Here is a 26,407-nt window from a genome sequence, read left to right on the forward strand (position 1 = left end):
ATGAAAGAGGTTAATTTGGAGGGGTTTCACGGCACCCCCTCCATTTAATAAAAAAACAAGGAAGAGAAAAGGGGATTAATCCCAGGAGGTGAAAAACCCTCATCCTCATCTTCTCTCACGCGGTGGCCCAAGAGGTGGAATACGTCTTCTTCCTCGGTGCCGACGGTCCAGACGCAGGAATGGAGGGAGCCACGGTGATAGCCGAAGGTTCTGATGGTGGCGGTTTATGGGGGTTCACGGTGGTCCAATAGCGGTGGTGGTTTGCGCTGGCTTTCCGATTCGAGGCTTCCCTTCTCACGATGCAACAAGATGAGTCTCTGTCCAAGAGGGCACACGATGCCCCTGAGACCCATTACATCACTTCACATGCTTGATTAGGTTTTGGGACCTATCCCTCAATCATGGAATCACAGATCCGCGGGAAATCGGTAAGGGACCAAATCCCTCATATTGATATTTACGTTTCTTTTATTGCATGCTATTCTTGATTGATGAGATGCATATAAAAAACGTATGCGGGTTGATGTTAATCTGGAAATGAATTGTATTATTTTGGTTTAAGGTCACTGCGATGCATTGCTTCCATTATTATCGTTTTAACGATCTACCTCATTTTTTGTTTAATCGCATTCTGATTTAATTACACAAACCTATGTGCATTATTAAAATGATGATGTACAGTCTTGTTTGATTACTATTTTAGTTTCGAACTATTGATAATCAGCTGTAACATGTCAGACAAACGTAACCCAGGAGGCAGGGACAAATGGTTAGGCAAGAGGTTCCGTAAGGACACATGGGCAGGTCACTTTAATATTTGGGTGTGCCAATAGTGTCGCATAAGGCTATTACAACCAAGAGGAGACATTATACCATAAAATATATGTTGTATGCTGATTTTTTAAGTGCAGGAACAGTAAAAAAATAATGACATTAACACACCAATCCATTAAAATTATGAAGTCGAATATGGATTTTAATACTAACCTTAGGTAGCAATTCGATTTGGCTGAATCGTTTTACCGTATTATCTCTGAATTATCCCTCTGATTCTGCTGAGCAACGTCTCCGTGTGTATCTATTCCTGAATTTATGTGATGCACGTGTTATATGATTTCTGCCTACTTCAGCATATTACATATTCTCTGAGTTGTTATGTGTATATGCAAGGATTGCTCTCTAGTTGTTATATGGAGTGTATGGTTGTGGTATGCTGATTTCACAATATATGTGTGATATGTATGTGTTCTCCTCTCTGACTGTGTATGATAGCTTGTTCTTGCTGATTGTTCCTCTTTTTTTTGGCCCCCTCTCCCCTGATTATTTCTGCCCTTTTAAATGCTTTAGGTTTCTATGTGAAAACCTCTTGGGTTGCTCCTTAAAATTCAGTAACGTACATGGCTTTTTGCTCTCTGTTTTACTGCATTAAGGTTTCTCATGAATGCTGCCATTTAAGGTTTCTCATGAATGCTGCCATTTGTGCTGATTATGACTGTGTGTATGTGTAACTGCAAGGGACATATCCTCTGGTTTACCACCGCTTCTTTCATGCATAACCTTTGGATGTTTGCTATTGATATTTTGCACTTATGTTGAATGTGTAACTGAAGGGAAAGATACTAATAGCAATAATTCCTGTTTGCATCTCTTCATTGCCATCTTTTACAATTCTATTGATTATGATTCTCGGCTGAATCATTTTGCTCTCCTTTTTTACATTTAATAATGACTCGAAATGTAACAGCCTGCAGTGGTAGAGTATATACTTTATCTGACATTTGGTTTCCCTTGATATCAGGTTCTGAACGTGGCTAATAAAGAGCCATGCTCTTGGTAATTTGAAGTGTTGTTGAAGGTACACCACGTGCTGCTGATGAATTGAGGATTTTACTCAAAGCATGATTAGGACCTGGCTCCCATTGTGGACACTCCGCCACGTCCAGCTACCTTTCCATTTGTAGCATTTGTGATACTACCATCTTAATATTATGTAGAATATAGATTATGAATTACATCCAAAAGTCTAGTCACTGTTTTCTTTTGATCCATATCAACAGCAGCTTCGAAGGCCTCCATAGAACATTTGTAAATGGTTGGTGAATGAGGGACAATACATTCCTTCATGGGATTGATTTATTTGAGAGTTTTAAGCATTTCGACGCATATGATCATTTGTTTGCTACTTTACTTTTTTGAATATGCAAGTAGTCCATTATTTTCTTGCCACACTAAGACCATGGATTAATGGGTATAGATTGCCGTTCATATAAAAAATGTGAGGATTCACGTTTTGACTCTAACAACCTTGTGAGCATAATTCATTCCCTAATCTAATCCGAAACAAAGTTCAGTGAATCCGTGAATTACAAGTTCTTCATAAAAAATTATATTTAAACATCTTCATGTCTAATGCTTGTGTTGAAAAATCATTACTTAAATTAATTTAATCAAGGATAACGTGTTTGCACTTTAAACATCACAAGACTATGATCGGTCTGATGAGCATAAAAAAGAAGATAAAATCTTTAACAAATTGAGTGTTTATTGATCAGGGAAAACTCTTATGAGTCAACCGATGTGAGGAGACTACGAAACTAGGCCGGACAGAATTGAGTGTTCACACTTCTCTTCCTTTTTCCTTTTGTAATCATGGTCCTTTCTTGCCCCTAGGTTTGGTCACACCACCTTTGGGGGCAAAAGGCTTCTTTCTGGACTTATTATTCCATTTGCCCTTTTTCTTGTTGGACGTTCCAACTACCAAGACAGATCATTGGTTCTTTCCAGAGTCAATCTGATTCTGATAATCAATTAACATATTCAGCATCTCATGCAAGTCACAATCCATCTTATTCATGTTAAAATTAACAATGTATAGTGAGAATGAGTCTGGGAGTGACTGTAAAATCAAATCTTGGGATAACACCTTCCCAAGTTTGCAGCCCAACTTCTCAAGTTATTCCATAAGACTAATCATCTTTAAAACATGAGGTCCTACATGAACATTCACATTCAACATTGACCTAAATAGAGTCTTAGACAACTGATATCTAGTTGTCCTACTCTGTGCACCATACATCTTCTTAAGATGTGTAATGATGTCAGTTGGGCCCATGTCCTCATGCTGCCTTTGGAGTTCAGAACTCATTGGTGCTAACATGAGACATTTTGTACTCATGAGGTCCTCTAAGTACTTCTTATAAGCACCGACTGCATCAACATCATCATTATTAATTGGTTCAGGCATAGGAGGCTTATCGATCATATCAATAAGCTTTTCGTGCATGAGAATAATTCTCAGTGTTCAGTACCAATCATGAAAGTTGTCACCGACCAACTTTCCATCAGTGAGTATCGAACGTAGTGCCAAAGAAGACATGTCGAGATATCTCTACATAATTAAACAAATATGTGAGAACATATTAATGTAAAAAGATATATGACAAATAAAATACTCTCACTTACTACAATAGCAATTTAAGAAATAAATATTTCTTCTAGTGGAAATATAAAATAAATTCCTTTAAAATTGTGAACAAATACTTGGTTGTCAAGTCATTTCTAATGCACATTTTAAGACAAATGTATCAAATACAATTTTATTCAAAATAATAAATAACAAATAGCTACCTGTTTATCAGGTCATTTCTATAAGTATAATTGAATTAATCTTTAGACTCCCTAGGTAGTCTAGGCGATTAGTGATACAATTAATTTTATTGATTGATCGATATCACATACCCTGTTAATCCTCTTAATTACAAGTCCCCTAATAGTCGGATCGTCTCTTAAAATTAAATAATTAACCTACTCTTAAAAATGTATCTTATACAAAATAATTTTAGGAAAAATAAAATAATTTTGTCTATCACATTTCATCATATGAAACTTATGATTATTATATATACAAAAATATATATATATATATATATATATATATATATATATTCTGGAATTTGTAACTATGATATATAAAACTAATTTACATATTAGCATATTAATTAATCATCATTAATTAATAACTATTAAATTATATATTATAAATTAATAATATATTGTAAAACGTAACTCAAAGTGATTACAAATAAATCAATAAACCAATAATCATCATTAAATGTTTTTTCATATTTTCTCACTTATATATCCACTAAACTCACAGTGATGAATTAAATATAACAAAAATGAAAATACTTTTCACAATTGCATTCAACACATTGATACGGTTGATGGCTATGTCATCCAATAAATGCATTCTACTCATACATTTGCAAGGAAAACTCAAACAATTAATATGATGATAATGTAACACAACATTCACATACATTATATATTAACAACAACACATATTCATCTCTACACTCTTGTAGATGCAATACTTAAAATATTAATAACATAACTCATTATATATTTGCTGGATACAAACTTTTAAATAAGATTGTTTAGTTTTTCATAAAACTCTACACGATCCAACACACTCACTCAATACACCACAGTGACAAGACATTCATAATGCAACAATTGAAGTAATTATTGTTTAATGAATTACAAAACAATAACATTTACTCACTGTTCAGTATAAAAATCACACCTTTTTTTAAGCACTCGCTATTCAAGTATAAACATCACATGTTTAATTGTAGTCTTTGATTGTATTTGAATTAAAAATTAATTATTCATAGTCTAATTTGTATCAATTTCCAAAACCAATTAATATTGCAGCATAAATTAAAACACAAAAACATGCTCTGATACCAATTGTTGGACCAGACTGCGATAGGGGAACCTCCAACCACTGGGGAGTTCCATTGTTACATGGGTATGAGAAGAGTGAAGAGTCACAAGTGAGACACCACGTCTTGAACCAAAACCTTAAGGTATTAGTTCCATAGGTCTTTCCTACTTATAAACTCTTTCACTCCACCACACATATCCAATGTGGGACTTCACACTTGAATAAACCGAACAGTTTCCTAGTCTGACCCATTGATATGAGGAAGCATGCCAAGTCGTCCTGACCACCCAACGGGATCTGGTCAACTCCCAAAATGAGATGGCTTGCCTGATGACACATCATGAGGAAGCCAAGGGCAAGATCAACCTACTTAATGACAAGTTGAAGCTACCAGATAAGCAGGGGCGGGCGACCAGGACTCTCATAACCAAGCCCAAGAGGAGATTTCTCGTCTGACCGGAGATGTAGCTGCCCTCAGGTTGCAGAGGGATGGTCTGGCAGCAGAACGAGATTTCATTTCCATCTTGATAGTGGAGTCGACGTACCTTGTATGGGACAATGCTTTTTCCCAGACTGATGACTCTATTGTGAAGCTGTCGGTCCTAGGAAGGGGAGAGGCTTGAGTGCCATGTAATAGCTTATAGGATTTTCTGTAATTTATCTACAATTTCATTTTAATCAATGAATGATTTGATCCGTATTTGGCTTGCCTTCTTTTACTTTCCGCATTGTGAGAAGTCAATTATTGTTGGTAAGGCACCCTTGACCTGAAATGACATCATTAACACGTATAATTCAATTAATTTTGTCACAAAAGCATAATTGGTCGCCCTTTATGCTTCGAATAACAATTAGAAACCAAAGATATATTCGTCGGATATAACCTTTTTAATCACCGCCTGACTTAGCAAGCCGAGCATTTTTTTTGGTCAGAGTCGGTCGTGTGCTACCTGACACTTTAAAGGGGCTAACCCATTAGTTGGATAGAACGAACTTAACCTGAATTATTAATACCACAAGTAATTGAATCCTTGAATAAGGTAGTCTTGGTTGGGGTAGCCCAAAGAAGTTGAATGGCAATATCTTGAAGATAATAAAACAAACTCAACTTGGAGAAGTAATAACATTGAACTTGATCGAGGGATAGAAGTAATAGAAATAATTGATTCTGAGTCTAAACAAGATGATGTTAACCGGAAGGGCTGATGATGGATAAAATTGAACTTAGAGGTAGTGATGATTTCCATGTTAAATCCGAGTCCCACCAAGTTGAGTGGGTGAATGTAAATTTGGCCAAGGGAACAAAGTCCATGCCTTGGGTGACTATTTATCTATCGTCGAAGGGGAACATGGTATGCACCTTGAAGGGCATCTGAAGTTGGACCACCAGTCAGGGGGAAAAGGTTCGCGCTTGGGTGATTTTTCGTCTGCCACCGAAAGCGGACATGGTCTGTACCTTGAGGGGTATTAATGTTGAGTTGTTGACCAAGGGGGACATGGTCTGCTTCTTAGGATGATTACTTGATCGCCATCGAAGGGGGACATCGTCCACGTATTGCGGGGTATTAATGTTGAGTTGGTCCCTCCAATAAAACATGAAATCAACAATATCTTGTTACCATATATTTGGTTTGTGTGTTAGAGGGGCTGTCCGACCACGAGTGGGCCGACATTACACTTGCAGGAATAAAAGAAAAACAACTTCAGGGGTCTTGATGCTTGGGTTGACAAAACGAGCTTGCCACTACTACATGATTTCAATTTTGGTGGGTGAGGGGAGCTTGGGTGAAGGAGCCAAATGATCCGTTGATCGCCAAATCAGGTGCACAAACCGGGAGCTTCTCCCCTATAGCCTGACTGTCCAATACCACTGTGTACACTATCTTTCTTCTTTTTGCTGCGGGTTGGTCTCCACTTATTATCGGAAAACCGCAAAGGATCATTTGATAACAACTCCGAGCATAATGCTGGCTTCCATGGACTCTGCATACCCAGTGGTTGGGAGATAGAAATTTCATACACAAGTGTGGGGTAGAAACCACATCTTCGAATTGGTTTAGCATTGATCGTCCCAAGATAGCGTTGTATGTTGAGTGGCAATTTATAACTAGGAACTAGGCCTGGATTGTTCTGCGAAGGGGTTGGTCGCTAAAAGTCAACTATACATCCATGTAGCCTCATGGAGTTATACCTTTCCCGATGAAACCGACCAACAACGCATCATACGGTAGTAGGTCACGGTCGTTCAGCTCCATCGTCTCAAACAAATCCTGGAACATGATATCAGCAGAACTCATTTGGTCAACGAAGAGTCTTCCGACCTTCTTGTTATTCAACTTTGCGGTGATGACCAACGGATCATCATGTTCTCGTCGACACCCTCATAATCACGATCATCCAAGGAGATGAGGGGAGCATGTCTATTGACTTGAGAATTTTTTGTGGTTACGTGCATAACTTACCGTACATATCGCTTTTGAGTCGACCTTGAAGTGCCTCCCGCGGCAAAGCCTCTAGAGATAGTGTTAATGTCAATTGGGCTCCTCTACCTTCGGTTGTTCAGTCGATATCTGTATGCATGTCCCCTACTCGAAGGCGTCCCTGTTGGTGCTTTCTAGGGGAGTGTTTCCTCGGAGAGTCGAGTCATCGTGTATGGGGCGATCGCCTTTGTTGTGCAATTCCAAAAATAAAGCATTGTAGGTGATCGGCTTGTATGGGGTCTTCAATTGTGTCCTGTAATTGGGTGTAGTTGTCGATCATGTGACCAAATGTGTTGTGATATTCACAATACTTTGTTCAATCTTTAGGCCCCACCTTGATGTTTAGATTAGACTTGAGGAGATGAAAAAGGTGGGTGGCTATGACTTCTTACAAAATTCTTGAGCGAATGGCATCTAGAGAGGTGTAAGTCGAGTATTTGGGTTTGCAGGGTATCCTTGGGGGGTCATCTCTTGGGTGGTCGTGGACCTTTGGTCGTTTGGTTTCTCGTGATGAGTTGTGTGTATGGGGGTCGCCGAGTGATCGAACGGTGTGGGTTTCTTCCAAATTGATAAATTGTTGGGCCTTGGATCAGAGGTCTTCCATAGTAAGATTTGTAGACTTGGCTAGCTTTGTTCTAAAAATGCCATCCTTGAGACCCACGACCAACACAAAGACGACCACCTTCGGGGTTAAAGTTTGGACCTTCATGGCCTCGACATTGAATCTGTCTAAGTATGCACGGATAGTTTTGCGTGAACATATTCGAATCTCGGACAAGATGTAGGACGACCTTGGTTGTTCTTTGCTAGCTATGAAGCGGATGATGAAATGGCTGGCCAAGGTGGACCATTGATTGATGTTGTTGGGGGCCATCCGAGTAAACCACTGGAGAGCGATGTTCTTTAAAGTTAGTGGGAAGGCCTGACACAAGATATGATTCATTGTACCATGGAAAAGCATAGATGCCACAAAAACGTCAAGGTGATCTTGAGCGTCGGAGGTGTCGTCATACTGGTCGATGTTTGCAGGTCAGGCCAAATATTTTGGCAGGGGGTAAGATATAATGTCGTCGGCGAAGGGATGCTTGGCCTCATAGATGTTGTGGTCGAAGAGGTGAGAATTGTTTGTGGTTTTTGTTTGCATTGGTGGGTTTCAAATTGGGTGTGATTCAACGGTGCGTACTTGGGTGACTGGCCATGAGGGTCGATAACTGAATTCCTTGTTGGATTGGTGGAGTTCTGCCTATAGATCAGCTTGCTGGTGGATTATCTTATCTTGTCTTTCTATGATTTGTAGGAGTTGTTGCGTGGTGGGCGGAGGTGGTTCTGGAGCGGTGTGGTGGATGTGGCTGGCTTGTTGGGACGGTTTCACTTAGGATGGTAGATTGATGGAGGGTGAATGATGGTTAGGAGGCATGATGGTGGGTGCTGGTTCAATGTGACTGGTAGGGTTTACTTGATTTCTGGTGGTCACCATGGTGTAGGTAAGCCACAGACAGCACCAATGTTCTTTTAGTGAACAAGTTTAGTCAGACCGGAGGTCCGGGTAATGCTTCTCTGGTATCCTGACTGGAGCTCTTCAAGAATCTGGATGGAGTTGACTGGACCCGCTAGTGGAGGTACCTGAAAAGGTTCTCTGATGGTCAAGTTAGTAAGACTGTAGAGGTAATGCTCAAGAGCAATAAATGAGATAGAGAAATAAAGATAACAATTATGAATGATAATGACAATCAATATGGGTTACTTCCTGACGAGGGAGACCCCTATTTGTAGTGGTTGAGATGAATGACGTGGCTCTGTAGAGTACTGTGGGCCTGACCGACCATTCTGACCTATCGGGAGCTACTTTTCTAATGTCAGACAACTTTGTCAGGGTCGTACCTTGTACATAGTTGACTTATAGCTTGAGGCAAGCCTGACAACCGTATTGCATTTTGTTCTTGTTGTGTGGTAGGAGGGTAGGTGAGATTGTAAGGTAGTGTGACAGTACATTGTTGGCAGCGTGTTAGACGGGGAGTAGTACTTGCCCCGACTTAGGATATCTAGTCATGAAAGGGTTGGCTTACGAGCAAGCTCATTGGTCGGTCGTGTTCGACCTTTGCTTGGTCAAGTATGTGACTACCTCTAGTAGTTAAGACGTCCGGATGATCGGTATGGAACATGGCATGATGTTGGAAGAATTTTGGCCACAACTTATATATGGAGTATACAAAAACAAAACTTGCGTCCATAAAGTGCAACTTAGGAAAAAAATGCATACTTACCCTCATAATTAATATTTTTACATCCTTCATAATATAAAAATATATGCATATCACTCAATTGGTATACATTTTGGGTCATTCACAACAACTTAGACCCCATTTTCCTTAGATCGTGGATCCCCCATTGATGAAGGGAGTGCACAAGTAAAACCAACAAGCGGAGTTGAAACAACCCCACTCGGTGCCTAGTGCAGACCTTGGATCCTTAGAAGTAGTTTGCCGCAACAGTAGCAACGGTGGTGCCACATAGTGCTAGAAACCCAATCCTCTCCTATATTTGATGGAGAGAGTAACATGTATCCTTGAAATTTTTTTAATAGTGTATATTTTAAATTATTTTTAAATAAAAAATTATACATCATCAAACGTTCATTTACCTTACAATCTAGAAAATGTCAGCTCATAGTGTTGAGGATGTGCATACCTAGAATACATTTTGCTCTTAAATCCAAATACCCAAAAAGATAATAGGTGATAAGACCAACACATATTATGTTGTCAAGATCTACCACATTAACCCAACATGTCTTTTACATCCCCTACCATCAAGCCCAAGATCTACCACTATGTGAAAGGGGTATTTGTGGCTGATTTGGATTTATTTTTAGGCAAAAAATTATAGATTCTTGGGTCTATAAAGACATAATGTCATAAGTCCACAACTTTATTTTTACCACAAGTTAACTTAAACAAACAACTATTATATAAATTTAAAAATTACAATATCAAATATTACAATATAATTAATGTGACGACAATGGGTAAGGATATTATATCCTTAAAAAGATATTTTCATTCAAAAAAGAAATAATTGATATACTTGACATTGATTTCTTTCTTCGTTGTTATTTGTATATTAGAAGAAAGCAAATCTAACAACTTAATTATATTACTTAGTAAACACATATATTACTTGGTAAACACATATTTATTAGTCATATCAAACAAACATTTGTAAATCTATCATGTAGCAAAATGATGGTTGAATTTGCATTCTAGCATATTTTAAAATATTATTGACCTAAAGTATTAAAGACTTAAATGCACAACTTTACTTGAACATATCCTAATAAGTTAAGTTAATATAGTCCGGTTTGGACCAACCTAGTTCCTAGAGTTGGGTCCAAAAACTAATATGGACTGGTCGATTTTTGAAAAATTAATCCATGAAAGTAAATTACATTTTTTTTTTACTATTTCTATTTCTTTTAGATTGACTTTCCATTTTTTTTGACATGTCTAATTTTAACACCCTTATGTGCGGTGGCTCACTTGGAATGAAAAACGTGCATGGTACCAAAAGCTGTGGGGAAAAGACCTGAAAAGTCTTGGTTGAGGATGAATTGTGGGCTTCCAGTGTTGTGAGCTTAGTTTGAGTCCAAACAAACAAGATGAATAAATTTGGGTATCAAAAATTGCGAAGCTATTATAATATTAGCTTAAGAGAATGTTCTTATCACATTTTTTAGTATAATTTCCAGTTTTTATAATATTATCAAGTGAAACTCAAATGCTTCACACTCTTACAGATAAACAAGAGAAAAAATATTTAGTACATATTAACTTACCAAAGTGCTAGATAATATATAAATTTATAAATCAATATTGAACAATTACTTGCTCATTTTCACCTAGTTAACAATTCAGAGCGGTGTAGTTTTAGCATTATTAACTTAGGAAATTTTATAATTAGGTTTGTAATGTGTTAATTGCAGAAAGAAAAACTGTTGCCAAGACATAAAAGTAAAAATATATTATTTTATTTTAATAATTCAAATTTAAATTAAGGGTATAATATAGTCTATGCAATTAGTGAGAGTCTGTTTTAATATGAGCAGTCAAGGAACTAAGACATTTTCTAATTCATAATTCACTCCCAAACTTAGAACTAAGTGTAATGAGAATATTTTCCAATTTTAGCATAAAGTAAGCTTTCTCCATTTTAACTATAAAAAAATAATGATGACTCCAAATCATATGAGAATGATTAGAATTGACTCTATTCTCTTACTCTGTCACAGGAGGGTGAGCCAGATGGGAAGGTCTGACTCGGGGTCTTCAGGTGTGAGAGGACCGGTCTCCGAGATGAGGCTCGTTGGGTTGGAAGGCTTGATGCGACGATATCCTCTAAGGGGGATTTTGCTCCTATAGGTGGGCAGAAGCCTGAGACACCTAGAGTAAGCTTGGGCCCGCTAGGAGAGGTACTTGAAAAGACGTTCCAACAATCAAATCAATAAATATGATACTCAAGATATTAGAAAGTAGAGTTAGTGATCGGGGGACCAATACCTGGGTGTATATGAGTTATATGAGAGAGTCGTGAGTAGCCTCTCTTGAGTTGTGTCTTGAGTGGTTTCACGTGTGTCGTTCGTTGTGAGGGGATGAGTCCCTATTTATAATGGATGTAGATGAAGAGTTCTCTGTTTGGATGTTGTTGGTGTGACCGACCATCTGAGCCTATCAACATGTCTCTGGCAGAGCATGAGGCTGCTTTACGAGTGTCGAGTGGCTTGGTGAGGTCGTATTATGTGCATAGTTGAGTTAGGTGAGAGTTGCAGGCGGCGTGTAGCAGGTGTTGCCAGCATGCCAGGTGAGTTATAGAAGCATGTCTTTATACTAGTCTGAAATGGTGTCCGAATCACGATACAATTTCTTTGGTGAGCCAAGTTGGTCGGTTGGTTTGACAAGTCCTGGTCACTCAGGGCTTTGGCAAGTGCTTTAACTCAACCATTATTGAGTAGTCCAATCCAATCAACTGGTATCTGTTTGAACGTAGTGGAATAGAGTTCTACCTCTTCCTAAGATCGTATAGGCGGTATTCAACAATAAATCAAATAACTAAACGTTTTACTCCTTGTCTTAATTTTGACCATCATTCTTCTCTATATATTTACTAGTTGAGTTCTTTAAAAACGGTTGTTACCAATACTGAATTAGGAATAAATTAAATAGGTTTATGTTTTGAGGAATTATTTCAATAACATGGTTGCTAATTTGCTGGACTTTTTTAAAAAATTATGATTTTTTAGGTTTTTATTTCAATTAGTTTATTGAACAACTAAACCGATTAATGGAACTTGAACCAATCCCAATTCAGTTGGACTTTTGTTTTAAGAAACAATAGGAACATGTAACCAAATCAAATTATTTTTTCTGAGTATGGATGCTTATCTCCCCTAAAACCAAACTAAATCAACTTGTTACACTCAGATATTTAGTATTGACATTGAGAGTAACAAAAGATATACACTAGTTAATGTGGTGGAGGGTATTAACGGCTTTGAAAGTTGTCATTATACATCAACCATAATAGAGAGTTCATGATATGGAATTATGGATAGTAGTGAGTGTGAAATTATAAATTGGAAAATAACTTTTGAAAATTTTATGGCCTTGTTTGGGAGTGAGGTTTTGGAGGAGAAGGAAATGGATGACTTTGGAAAGTTTTCCCCTTGTTTGGGAATTGGATCAAGGAGAGGGGATAGTTTTGGAGGGTTTCTCAAACCCTCCAAAAGTGTCCATGTGTCTATTTTAATGTTCCATCAATTTGAGTTTTTTCGGAGATAAAATGTTAAACTAACTAAATATGTTTAGTAATAATATATAATTACATAATTATTGTCAATTTCTTATTGTTAATTACATTTTTAAGGGGAAATAAAAGAAAATTCTTACATTATCATTAGTTTATCATTCTTCATCTAAATTTTATACTCCCAAACAAGGGAGAGAATTTTCTTCATTTTCCCTTCCCTTCCCTTCCTAACCCTTTGATCTCTCTCCTTTCCTTTTCCTCCTAACTTCGAAACAAAACCTAAAAGATAAAAGTTTGAAAATGAAATCTATTTTTGGTTTGCAAAAAATTCTAATCTCAAAACAAAAAAACGGTTGAATATTCCAAGTATGAATGAAAAAACATACATTGTGTAAACGTGGATGAGTTGAATAGCACATAACTGGATGAACTTAAGATTTTTGGTCAAAATGTAGTGTGAAACTCACTTATATGCATCTTCCACTTAGTCTATGGAAGAATGTTATAGATAAAGATCTCCCAACATATGGTATTAGAGTTGATGGCTCAATCGAATATTGAAGTGGCAAGTGGTCGATAAATCTATGAGAGATCCTTGTGTTTGAAAGTCTTCCCAACGAAAGGTCAAGACAACGTGTTTCGTTGATAAAAGGACAAGCCACCGATGGTGCAAGTACATGGAAAGTTGAACTCTAGTTTATCCAATATTCGAAGGGGGTAACTTATACTTAAGGGGAGATATTAGGTATTTCAAGTGTGAATAAAGAAGTCTCATATGTGTAAAAGTGAATGAGCTGAAGAGCATGTGAATTAACCCATAAATCTAATGCCTTAATGTTTTGGGTCAAGATGTGATACCAAACTCAATTATATGCTTCTTCTATTGGCCATGGAAGAATATTATGACACTTGGATGAATATTTCTCACCAAAAACCACCTGAAAACAGAATATTAGAAACTTATATTTTTGTTTCTAGATCATAATTATACTCAATATAATACAATTATGTTAGAATTGTGAACATTCTCACAATTCACTTGGTTAAGGTCTTGCTAGATTCTAGAATAACCAAATGTTAATGGTTCAATTCATGGAAGTAAGATATAGTCATGCACCCGAAAGAAATTAGTTCATTACTCATAAAGAGAGGGATATTCTTGGTTTCAAAAAAATAATTTGTGAAAATTCATATTATGATAGTAGGGTTAGCAAACATTTTTTTCTTCATAATAACTTCAAATCTTGCTTAATTAGACTATCTGAACCACTTACAACCTTATAAACATAAAACTTAGGTTACCCTTGTTTAATTTATCAACTTATTTTCTTTATTTAGTGTCTAAAAATGAAAATAAGAATTGAGTTTATGATAAAGAATGAAAGGTGAATGGTCCTCCCAAGTCCTCACCCTCTTAACCCGGATCTATTTCCTACCACTCTTTCTTCACTTTCCTCCTTTGGTACTTTCATTTCATCAAACCACACACCTTAAACAACATTAATTCTACAACACCTTTCTGTTTTCTCAATCCAACAACACAACTACATAACAAAACAACCTCAACAACAACAAACAAAAAAGAACCAACAACATAGATTATATTAGAACAAACTCTTAGCACATAAAATAATAACAACCATATGATATATAATAATAACATTATCCCTTCTTCCAATGCATGAAGATCAGTGTTTATGTTAAATGGGCAATGTGACTGGAACCGTGGCTGCAAAGTTTGCATTTTTTCCACCAGACCCACCAACGTACGAGGTTGTAAAAGATGAAGATGGTAGATATGTGTTCAATGGTGTAACAGAAGATAAGAACGTGAATGTTCATGTTTTGGAAACAAAGGGTGGGAACAAGATTGTTGCTACATTCTGGAAACACCCTTATGCAAGATTTACCTTTCTTTACTCTCATGGCAATGCTGCTGACTTGGGTCAAATGCATGAGCTTTTCATTGAGCTAAGGGCTCATCTTCGCATTAATATCATGAGGTTTGTTTCATGGGTTCTTTGGTTTATTATTCTTTTTTAATTCAGTTTTGTTAATTTTACATTATCAAATTTGCTTATCATGCTTTTTTTATACCGAAGAGTAATCGATTACCTAATTGACACAATACATTTGTTAGATAACTGGGTTTGTTAAGCACAAGCCGAAGTTCAATTTCGTCGTGTTTGTGAAAAAGACTTTGTTAACTTTATCATCTCTTTATCTTGAAAATGATTAATTTTTTACTTTTTTGGTTGTCCTGGAGGAACATGATAACAAAACATTGTTTCTTATTGTCCACGGCTCATCAAATTTACCACTTTTTATTAATTTGCAAAGGATTGATCAAAATGTTTCCTTGTTTTTTTATTTTTGATACACAATTTTGTTCCTTCTGTGCAAAATTTGAGTGTTTTCTATTGATGATGCTTTTTTTTTACTGGAATTTTAAGCTATTGGGTACTAGTGTTCTATGTTTACCATTCCTGCATACATGGAATGGGAAGGTGGCTAGATTTTGTCATATGGTGTTATAGCCTACCTTCTCAATATTTTTTGGATCCTCAGGTAGACCAAAAGGTCAAAATTTTGACTCTTAGGAGTGACACTTGTTGGAAGGGACAATCATGCACCCCACCTCGAATGGGATTAGTTCCATACCCAAAGGTTGAAGGAGTACCCTTAGTTATACAAAAAAAAAATCTATAGAAACTTCAACTTTAATGGAGGTGAAAAGTGTTGTGTATGCTTCTAGACTAATATTGCAGCAAACTCCTTTTTTTGGTGTTTTGCCTTGTAGCAAGACTAGCGGATTATACATTTCCTTAACTTCCATTTTCCATTTTGTGTGTCACATAATGTTATATACTAATTTACATATCAATTTGTAGCATAAGAGTCCTTTCTGAATATTCTTACATTTCTTTGTGACATTGTAGCTATGACTATTCAGGATATGGAGCATCTACTGGTAAGGTAAGATAAGAAACACTTCTAATTTCTCTTCTCCATTCTAGCCTAATATCTATCAATAAGGTGTTGGTATAGTAGTTTAAAGTCCCGCTAGATCTCCAGAATAACCAAAAGTTTAAGGGTTCGATTCCTAGGAGCGACACTTGATAGTTGTTGCGAGGGGTAGCTGCACACCCTAAAAGAGATTCGTTACTTAGTCATAAGTATGATGCCTTTGGTAGTACCAAAAAATTCTAGCCTAATATGTTACTATGACATGAGAAGATTATTTAAGGATGCAAAATTATCAAATTCCATTTGAATCGTCCATTTTACTCTAAAGTCTAAACCATTATCTCCATAATTCTAACTTGATGTTTTTTACTCTTAATTATGATAGCCATCAGAGTTCAACACATATTATGACATAGAAGCTGTGTATGATTGTTTGAAGAATGAATATGAAATCAAGCAAGAAGACATAATTTTGTATGGTCAATCAGTTGGAAGTGGGCCCACAATACATTTGGCTACTAAGTTACATAATTTGAGAGCTGTTGCTATTCATAGTGGCATCCTCTCAGGTTTAAGGGTCTTGTACCCTGTAAAGATGACATTTTGGTTTGACATATTCAAAGTAAGTTTTCGGTCAGCATTCTTGTTTTAAATTGTGATCACGGTTGAGGTCATTTTGGTGTGAATAATTCTATGATTAAAGATATATTTTTGAATTCGATGCGGTTTGATGTGGTTTGATTCGGCTCAAATGTGGTTTAATATGGTTGCGTTACGGCCCGATACGGCAACATCATTGTGATTCAGTGTCACACCGCAATTGCGGTGTGATGTGGTTTCGGCGGTCACATGATGTGATCCACAATTTGAATAGATAGACTTCTTCATTATTCTTATTCTATTCCAATCGTATTCACGGTTGCCGGTTATGCGGACTATACTGGGAAAAAGAAGCCATGGCTGCAGTTCTAAAACAGCAGTGTTGCAGCCTCAATTGCGGTCATGGCCCTAGATTTAAAACCTTGATTGTAATATATATCACCTGATTTTTGGGTTAACAAAGGTTTGTTTTTATGATTTCAGAATATAGACAAAATAAGGCATGTTAACTGTCCAGTGTTAGTTATCCATGTAAGTATATCTTTCCATATATGTTTCTTATTAGTTTCTGCATCTATGTGTCTTTAATTAGTGTTCAAACATGCTATATAGCTTCTCTGTAAATGAGTAATACATTATGGAGGCTTGGTTGAGCCATCAAAATAATACAAAAAGAATAGAAGATTAGAATGTGTGAGCTTGTTACAGTGTTGGAAAACTTATGAGTGAATCAGTTCAACTTCTTCTAACCATTATACAAGGAAAAAGAAGTTGATACCATTTTACAGAAGTCCTGCTTTCATAGTATTGTACAAGTTATTGCAAGCAATCTATGATTCTAATACAAATTTGAAACATGCATACATATGTTCAATTTGATGAGTGTGTTTATAGGAAGTTTAATAGTCCAGTTGGAGGTTAATGCAGACCATTATTCTTTGTCAAATATTCAATATATAGATTGTAGATTTATGGAAAATGTTATGTGAACACTAATATGGTGTCTAATGCTTTTTAAGATGTATTTTAGGAGGAAAACCGAGTATACAAATAAGATAAAATAAATGTATGAAGTATCAAAATCATGGTGTTCAAATAAAGTAACTTAGATATTTATACTTGCTGTTAGTTTGCAACTTTAAATCAATAATTGTTACTCCAATAGAATAGGAAGCTGTTGCCACACATATTTAGAGTCCAATTAAGATTAACATATATAGCATAGTAGGCATCATAATAAAAAAAACATGGTGAGGCACAAGAATCTCCCACCTAATAGGTTGTCAAGATGATAGATATATATAGCCTAATCTCAAGCAAGTGGAGATATTATTTTAAGAATTTAAACTTGTGACGTCATGATCACTAACAATCTTACCATCCTATTACCACCTCAAGCCTAAGTCCGCTTAACTGTGAAATTCTGATGGAATCTCGTTTATTAATGTTGATATGACTGCACCTAGAAACCAACCTTGTAAATGAAAAAAATTTGAGTATGAAAATTAGATATTGTTACAAACTGATTTTGTCTCATTAGTCATGAATTCAACACTTCATACAAATATCTTACCTGACATAGATCTTTGTCTCATTGGCATGTGTAGTCCTTGATAATAATACAACTCTAAAGTGCTAATAATGGTCTTTTTTTGTTGTTATGAACAATGAGCAGGGAACAAATGATGATATTGTTGATGTGTCCCATGGAAAGAGATTGTGGGAACTTTCAAAGGAAAAGTATGAGCCATTATGGGTTAAGGGTGGTGGCCATTGCAACATTGAAACTTTCCCTGAGTACCTCAAACACTTGCGCAAGTTCTTAAATGCAATGGAGAAACTCACAATCACAGGACAAACAAATAAACAACTCACTCAAAATCCTAGTTTTTCTGAGAATAAAAATATTAAATGTTTAAGATTTAGTAAAAAATAGCTGCATATATTTCAGGATTTTCAAGTAGGGAATCAGAACCATGTTTTGATCAGGTTGAGAACCACGTGCAGGTTTAGAAACAATTCTATTTGATTAGAATTGAAGGATGTCCCATCAAGGAAAGACGAGCAATGAAATACAACTGACATGACTCTTCTTTCCTCTCCAAAAATCAACTCACAAGTGAACCGTAAGTGGATAACTCCACATTGGGTTTTTTCTTGGGTTAATTGTAATGTTGTTGATGATAGCAAAGTCAAGTTTATATGTATATGCCATCATCATTCTGAGAAAATTGATGTCTTTTTGTGTACATAACAAGGGCCACGTAGAATTGAAAGTGAGTGAAACAGTTTGGAAAGGTGAACTACATTTAAAATGAAACAAACAATAAAAAAAGGTACGACGTTTCACAAATTTGATTTCCTTATACCCAACATTGTCGTTCTTTGAATTCAACCTTGTGTTATCATGTGATATTACATGAAGTTCATAATTTCATAATCAAATTTGTTCTTTAAATTTATGTAATCTTAACTCATGCCTAAAAGTAAAATTGGTAATGATAGACTTGTAATTAAACTAATGGGAAAAAGGAAGAACATAAGCAAACTTAAGTGTAGCATTGCCTAGATGTAATCTGTCCATCTCAATATATGTGGACAGTTTTTCCTTGTTTGCAATTGGAAGGTTGATCTGGCAATAAGCAACCAATGAAATCTTGTTAAAACCGAAAAGTTTGATGATTGTTCAACTCATCATTCAAATAATTCAGTTTTAGTATTAAAAATATAACATGACATTTCTTTAGTACAAAGGAAGATTAAGGAAGATGACATTAATCAAACACTACTACAAGATATATCCTCAAAACAAATTGGAAATCTTACAGGCATATATATGTTAGGGATGAGCGAACTCTTTGAATAACCGTTGGATGGAAAGAGCATTAATCTAAGCGTTAAATTTGTTATTGATTATCCCTTACATATAGAAGTCGGTATGGTATGGGATGACTTCAATATAGTACAGAAGTCGGTTTAGTAGGGGATGGATTCTGAGGTTGAACTCATGCCTAATTTTTTTTTAGATGTTTTTTTAACTTTTTTATCTTATGGAATATATTTGTTGTCCTACAAAGTACGTCACTCTATATGTTACATGTTGTGGTTGACCAGAAAATTAGTTACTTATTTAACTTTTAAATTATAAAAGATGACACATAGAATGATACACTTTTTGGAATAGAAGATGTATTCGCTTTACTTGCATCCAAATGATGTCTATATGGAAATACTCTTTGAAATTCACATGTTTCTTTAACTTATAGTTTAATAAACAAATATTGTGTGGCTTGTGTGGTTATTCTAAAAATTATACATGATGGATCAAACTCTTACACATATAGATGATGATGTTGTTTATAGTAATATGACTTCATATGAGTTCGTAATGATTTTACACTTGATAAAGAGATTTTATATGTATTCGTAATATGTATCCTAATGATGCTTGTATGCCATTTAGTGTTTATAATATATGTATTTTTTGTGCAAAATTTCTATCTTATGCATTTCAATGAGCAATAAAAGATTAGTTTAAGATGTCAATTTGAATATTTTTCTTGGAGTCATTAGTCATTCAAGTTTGAAAATTTCTAAATCATATGTTGTTAATCATATCGTATTTTACTAAGTTATTTGCCTTATTTTGAATATTGTGGTTCAACTACAATATAAATATATTTTTCAGCAATGAAGACCTCTAAACAAAATTACATATAAAATAGAAAATGAATTTTTTGCATACAACATAACGATTTATATGAAAATGAAATAGCTGAAATTCTTTACTCTAGCTAGTTCAATTATGTATGTTTTTTTTATATTTTTCATTACTAAATTAGTTTTAGTTATAAATAGTAATTAAATATTGTTGTTTCACCTAAAGTTTAGATCAAGATCCGCCACTGCCTGCGGGATAGAGATAGAAAAGGACATTGTTATATTTTGTATTGCTCCATTTGAAGATGAAGGGCATGAGACTTTATAAAGTATTGAGCAACACATCATTATCATATTAATTAAAAAATCATCAATAAATTTATAACTTATTATTATTTTACTATAAAATAAGATTAATTTCAAAATACACATTATTATTATTTGACTTGCAAACAAAAAAAAAATCAAAAATCGATACTATTATTGATAACTACTAACAAATATTTTATTAACTACTAACTATTAATGAGTGAGATATTGCAGGTGTGTCAAAGGATATTTGAGCATCAAGGAATAAATCAGCAAAAGATATTCTAGGCACAAGGTTGGTGAGTAGATCAATGTTATTAAGAAGAAAAGTTATTGAGAAATGTTGATTGAGCTTCCGTATTATGCTACCTACCAAGAGTACTTCTCTAAGTAATAAATGGGGAGAAGATAAAGGGAAGAATAGTGAAAGGGGGAGCAGCGCACTTTGAATGTCAAATACACAACATTGATCATATCATCAAAATTCTCATCAAACAAGTGGTAATCTTTACCTATCGCCAAAGGTAAGTAAGGTAATTATATTAACAAGGTTACAAAGTTATTTCATAGTAAGCTCAAAATTGTGCTTAAAACTGTCAACTTTCTATCGTTAATCGATTAACCTTCAGGATAATTGATTAAATGAGTTCCAGTAGCTAAAGCTTTCTGAAATAAATCACTTTAATCGATTAAATTTTGTGATAATCGATTACCTAGGCTCAATTTGTTTTTCCAGAAATTCAATTTTTGTTGTTTTGTGGCTTGCGTCTATATTTTTGAGTCAAGTACATCTCATGGTTATGGTTGTACCATCTTTTAGTATTTTGTAACTATGTTGAACCTTGCTAATTATGTTAAATAGAATTTGCTTTTGTGTGAATCTTGAACATGTCTTAATTGTGTATTATAATTGAATGATTGAAATATGCTTTAAAATGAAAATTGTCTAACAAGTGCTAATAAGTGGTGATAATGGCATCTAACAAGTAGTATACTAACAAGTGGCGTACATATATGTTTAATCATTCCATGTTTAAACGGTTTACATAATGGATATGTCATGCAAAATTTATCTATATAGTCAGAAATTAATGCATTTGTTCTGATTCTCAAACTTAAACAATTCTAGCTTAATAATGACAGTTTTTCAAAATAAATTGTTATATTTCTTCTTACTTTTGACTAGAATTGAATATTCATATCTTTTTGATAATGTCAAAAAGGGGAGAAAAGTTGCTTGTTGTGTTTGATGTTATTTGCAGGTTTAGTAATCACTACTTACCTAAGGGGGAGAGCAAATCGCTTCAATTATGCAAATGTACAACATCATCAAACTAATTCATCAAATGTAATGTATTATTTGATGTAGTGTTTGTCATCATCAAAAGGGAGAGATTGAGAGTGCAAAGCGTCAAGGATTGTATTAGCAATGTTTTGCCTATATTTTGATGAAGACAAGTAGTTAATTAAAGCTTGAAGATGTCTCAACAATCAACATGCCGTGGGCTCAAGTGGTATCTTATTAGACTTAGGTTATAATTCTTGATTATCTTTTTAGAAGTCTAAGATGCATGCCATAGACATTGAGTCTAGGTTAGATAAACCTAGGTGTGAGTCTCGCAAGATTTAATAAAGTAATTAATCCACTAAAATGAGACATCATCTAGAAGTATATGATAATTAGGTTCATGCATTTTATACATTGACTTTATGCATTAAAGGTATTATATTTGGAAGTCATGTATTGCATGAGCATATAACATATAAGTAGTTTACCATTTAATCATGTATTGAAAATACACAGGTTAATCGATTAACCTCATGGCTTAATCGATTAACAGGAGTGTTTTCCTGTATTTTCAACTGCATAACTGAAAAACCGTTTTTAGAGACAAAATCTGTTTTGTATAAATAATGACTAATTGCAGAAACAACTAAGAGTGAAAACCACAAAGAAAAGAGAATTGATCATCATTGTTAGAAACTATTAGAGAGTGTTGCATTAGGAGAAGTATTAGATCATGCTAAGGCTTTAAGTTTCATATTCATCTTGCATGTTCTTTGTAAAGCTTTCTTGCATCATTCTTGTGTTTATTGAAAAGAAAAAGAGATAGTTTTTTTATGATTGCATATTTTCATAAACCTCATGCATGAACATTCATATTAGACTAGGACGTCTTGTGAGTTCTTGCTTAGGTTTTAGGCTTTGATCTTTATTGTAATATCCGAGTATTAAGTACTCATTCATAACTCAAAGTGTTGTTATTCAAGGATTGGGAAAATCCTAGTTGCGGTTAGGTAAGGTGTTCTTCACACAAAGACTTGGAGGTCTTGGGATAAAGAGCGATACCTTGGTTGGGGCCGAATCGCGGTAAGAAAGGTTTTCTTGGAGGCGGTTTTGGGAAAGTTTAAACCAAGGGTGACGAAGTTCTTTGGGTTCCAAGAAAGGAGCGTTCAAGTCTTGTATTTGGAAACGTGTATGTAACGTACATTGTGTTCTATAGTGAAGAAGGAAAATCTCCCAGATCAGAGGGGAGGACTAGATGTAGTTTTGCAGTGGACAGTAAAAGGAACCAGGATAAAATCCATGCGCAATCTTTTCTATCATTTTCTCTTTTATATTTCAAGATGTTTTAATGCGAGTTTGGAGCTAATATTTTGCATGCTTGTTCCTTTCTATGTTCTTGTTAATCTTGCGTAAAAGTATCTGTTGTATATATGTTTGAGTATTGGTTAATAACTGTGCAAGTTGATGCTTTGATCATTCTGGTTCTGTTACTGGTTAATCGATTATGAACAGTGCTTAATCGATTAACTGGACATTTTTCAGCAAGTGTGTAAAAACCAGAAAAATGGAAGTTGAGTTTCGCCACACCTATTCAACCCCCTTCTAGGTGTATTCTTCCACTGATACCTAACATTATGTATGTTAGATAACAACGAGTGTAACCTTCGAGGTTGTTAGTTTTTATTTAACATCATAAATTTGAAATAAAAGACTGATCAGATTTAGGAGAAATAATAATGTAGTATATGAATATTGAAGTATGTGTAGAATACATGTTACAGGTTTTGGAACACTTCCTTAAAAACAACATTTGTTGTTGACATTAGACATTTACCATTCTTATCATGTATTAATATCTTCAATCTTTTTTTACTTTGTACTCTTGAAATTGCCACATATAATTGATTGTGGCTGAAGATTGGTCTTGGCAGGTATAGTCAACATTTTCTAATGATTGACCTTGTGATTTGTTTATTGTCATGGCATAAGAAACAATATAGGAAATTGTCTCCTTATCATCTTGAAAGGTTATGGACATTTTGATGGAGACATTGACATTCGGGGAATATATATGACATTTCTAATGTTTTTCCCATACATAATTTTTGCTTCGACAATATAATTTGTCAATTTAGTAATAATCAATCTTGTACCATTACATAATCCTTCAACTTGGTCTAAATTTCTCAGCGACATTATTGGAGTGCCAACTTTTAACTTGATTTTATGGTTTGGGAGACCAGAAGTTGTAAGTGAGTTTAGAAACTCAGAAGTTAATATGTTGAATACTTCACTCTCATTAGCATATATCATGTCAATAGAATCTGAGCTAAGCTATTCCTTTTCTTCCCCTACAATGTTACATAAGTCCATGTATGAGTATCATTTACAAAGATAGTTGCATGAAGAAAATATGTGTTTGAATAAACTAATTTTTTTGTACCTAGAATAATGGTCACAACAAATTTGTTGATGCCAATATTGCCCTTGATTGCAAAAACTCTTCATTTTTGTAGTGATGATATAGATTTGGATAGGTGGTTTGAACTATGGCATCAATTGGGTTATTAAAATTTGAAATCAAAAGTTCTTTTATAATATGTATTTCAGCACAACCATCATTAGACTCAGATAATTTCCTATCCCCCTCCTTTAATATCCAATATGAGAATTCTGCGATTTCCCTTGTATTAATTGTAGCATGTACAATATTGTATAATGGTGCCAAAAACATGATGTATTAATTGTAGCATGTACAATATCTGAACGACCTCCTTTTGGAAGCACTAGTAATATTTGTCAGAAATCCCCTCCAAAAACTACAACCTTACCTCCAAAAACAATTGAATCATTCCATGTAGTACCTAACTACCTATTAGATCTCTGAGACTTTTATCAAGTGCCTCAAAGTAATATTTATGTGTCATTGGAGCTTCATCTCATATAATTAACTTTGTTTGTTTCAATAGTTCGGCCAGTTCAGACCCCTGGTGAATGTTAGAAATAAAGTTATCAAGAGTTGGTACAAGTATCTAAAGTTATAATAATTGCACTTTAATGTTGTAATACAAGGCATAGTATGTATTGACACATAACATATATTTGTTGCAGTTTAATGTTATAATGTAATGGTTGTACTTTAATAGTTCTTAATCAATATAATTGTAACAATGGGCTCTACAATTTTGTTTTAGATATAGCTTTAATTTTTCTTAATCAAATGGAACAGTTGCACTTTAATATTTCTTAATGTAATGGCTGCATGGTAATCATAGACATGGAAGCGAAGTTAACTTCCTAAACATTTTATTGATTTTATATTAAATAAATTTTAAAATAACGTACATGATTGATAAATGTTTCATAACATAATGAAAATATTAATTAAGAAAATTTGCACAACGCACAAAATCTGTCTCCTCAAATAAATGCAAATAATAACATACCTTAAACTATATAATTTTCCGTGTTAGAAGATTTGATTCTATTACACTTGTGATCATAGAATAAAAAACTAAATTCTACAATAAAAAATATACTCTTAAATCAATATATAAATCTTTACGCATCATAAAATGACATTAAACGCAATAGAAATTGCATCATCACATAATGTATACTTTAGAATTGTAGTTTGATTTTGTAAGGTACAATACAAATCATAAAATGATAAGATAGTTATATCAAAATGACAATTAAAAAAAAGACTATAACAACACATACAAAAACAGTATTGTGTTATTTCTTACTCTATTTTAGGATAACATATAATACATTTGTTGGAAAATATCTCCATCCGAAATCCATAGATTTAAACACGGAAGTCCTTATGACAATGGCTTTGTTCCCATAACCTAATGTTCATGCCCGTACATTAACCCAAATGGAATAACCATGGTCCAGACCGAAGAAACGCAAAATGAGTTCATGGTGAAGATGAAGAACATACCTTGTTGAGCCATTTCCGGAATCTCGAAGGTATGAGGGTGTGATGATCTTCCAGATGATAGAGCGTCGAATGGTTTCCTTATGCTTCTCTATAGGGGAATGAGAGAGCTCTTTTCTTGAGTGTTTGCCTTATGGTGAGGTTCCCTTTCTTATGAGGAGAGTTCCTTATATATTGATGTGGATAACTAGGATAGTGTTTTATCCCAATGGATAACACTATCCTAATCCACCTTTATTCTCCTTAACCCTACACCTTAAAACCTATTGCTATACAAATGGGGACCATAACCCATAAAAGTAACCCTGAAGTGGTTACTACTTTAGTTGCAATAATTATGATTCAATCCCTTCATCAAATCAGAAATTGCCTGAAGGTATCTACACCTATATTATTTCATGACACATATGCCTTTAGCCACCAAATTAATTATTGAAGATCATTTTATATTTTGGCTAATTACATAATGACCATAACACAATCATAGAATTATATTTCTGACCCATAAATTGTCAGAAATTCTAACAATCTCCCACTGGTCACACATATAATTCTCCGTACGTGTTATCCTTATTGCGCACTTAAATATTGCCATTATGACTCAGACATACCTAAATTATCCCGTCCAT

At 34.7% G+C, this 26,407-nt stretch overlaps 2 protein-coding genes across 2 annotated transcripts; one reads left to right on the top strand and one right to left on the bottom strand.

The window, feature by feature from the left end:
• On the bottom strand, positions 2,954-5,252 carry LOC109327642. The gene is made up of 3 exons (XM_019560815.1): positions 5,187-5,252; positions 3,332-3,388; positions 2,954-3,271 (listed from the first exon to the last, which is right to left on the bottom strand). Exons 1-3 carry the CDS (start codon positions 5,250-5,252, stop codon positions 2,954-2,956), a joined length of 441 nt encoding a protein of 146 aa, XP_019416360.1.
• Positions 14,402-18,843, top strand: LOC109327449 (protein ABHD17B-like). Its single transcript, XM_019560595.1, has 5 exons — positions 14,402-15,011; positions 15,948-15,984; positions 16,361-16,597; positions 17,059-17,106; positions 18,251-18,843. The coding sequence occupies exons 1-5, from the start codon at positions 14,713-14,715 to the stop codon at positions 18,509-18,511; spliced, it is 882 nt and encodes a 293-aa protein (XP_019416140.1). The 5' UTR covers positions 14,402-14,712; the 3' UTR covers positions 18,512-18,843.

This window comes from Lupinus angustifolius, chromosome LG15, assembly GCF_001865875.1.
Source record: "Lupinus angustifolius cultivar Tanjil chromosome LG15, LupAngTanjil_v1.0, whole genome shotgun sequence".
Taxonomy (NCBI): Eukaryota; Viridiplantae; Streptophyta; class Magnoliopsida; order Fabales; family Fabaceae; genus Lupinus; species Lupinus angustifolius.

Coding starts and splice junctions, on each gene's coding strand:
- LOC109327642 (XM_019560815.1), bottom strand. CDS start 5,252: ATGGAAATGAAATCTCGTTCTGCTGCCAGACCATCCCTCTGCAACCTG. Junction 3,389..5,186: donor TGAGGGCAGCTACATCTCCG/GTCAGACGAGAA, acceptor TTAATTATGTAG/AGATATCTCGACATGTCTTC. Junction 3,272..3,331: donor TACTCACTGATGGAAAGTTG/GTCGGTGACAAC, acceptor ATGCACGAAAAG/CTTATTGATATGATCGATAA.
- LOC109327449 (XM_019560595.1), top strand. CDS start 14,713: ATGGGCAATGTGACTGGAACCGTGGCTGCAAAGTTTGCATTTTTTCCA. Junction 15,012..15,947: donor CTTCGCATTAATATCATGAG/GTTTGTTTCATG, acceptor GTGACATTGTAG/CTATGACTATTCAGGATATG. Junction 17,107..18,250: donor GTCCAGTGTTAGTTATCCAT/GTAAGTATATCT, acceptor AACAATGAGCAG/GGAACAAATGATGATATTGT.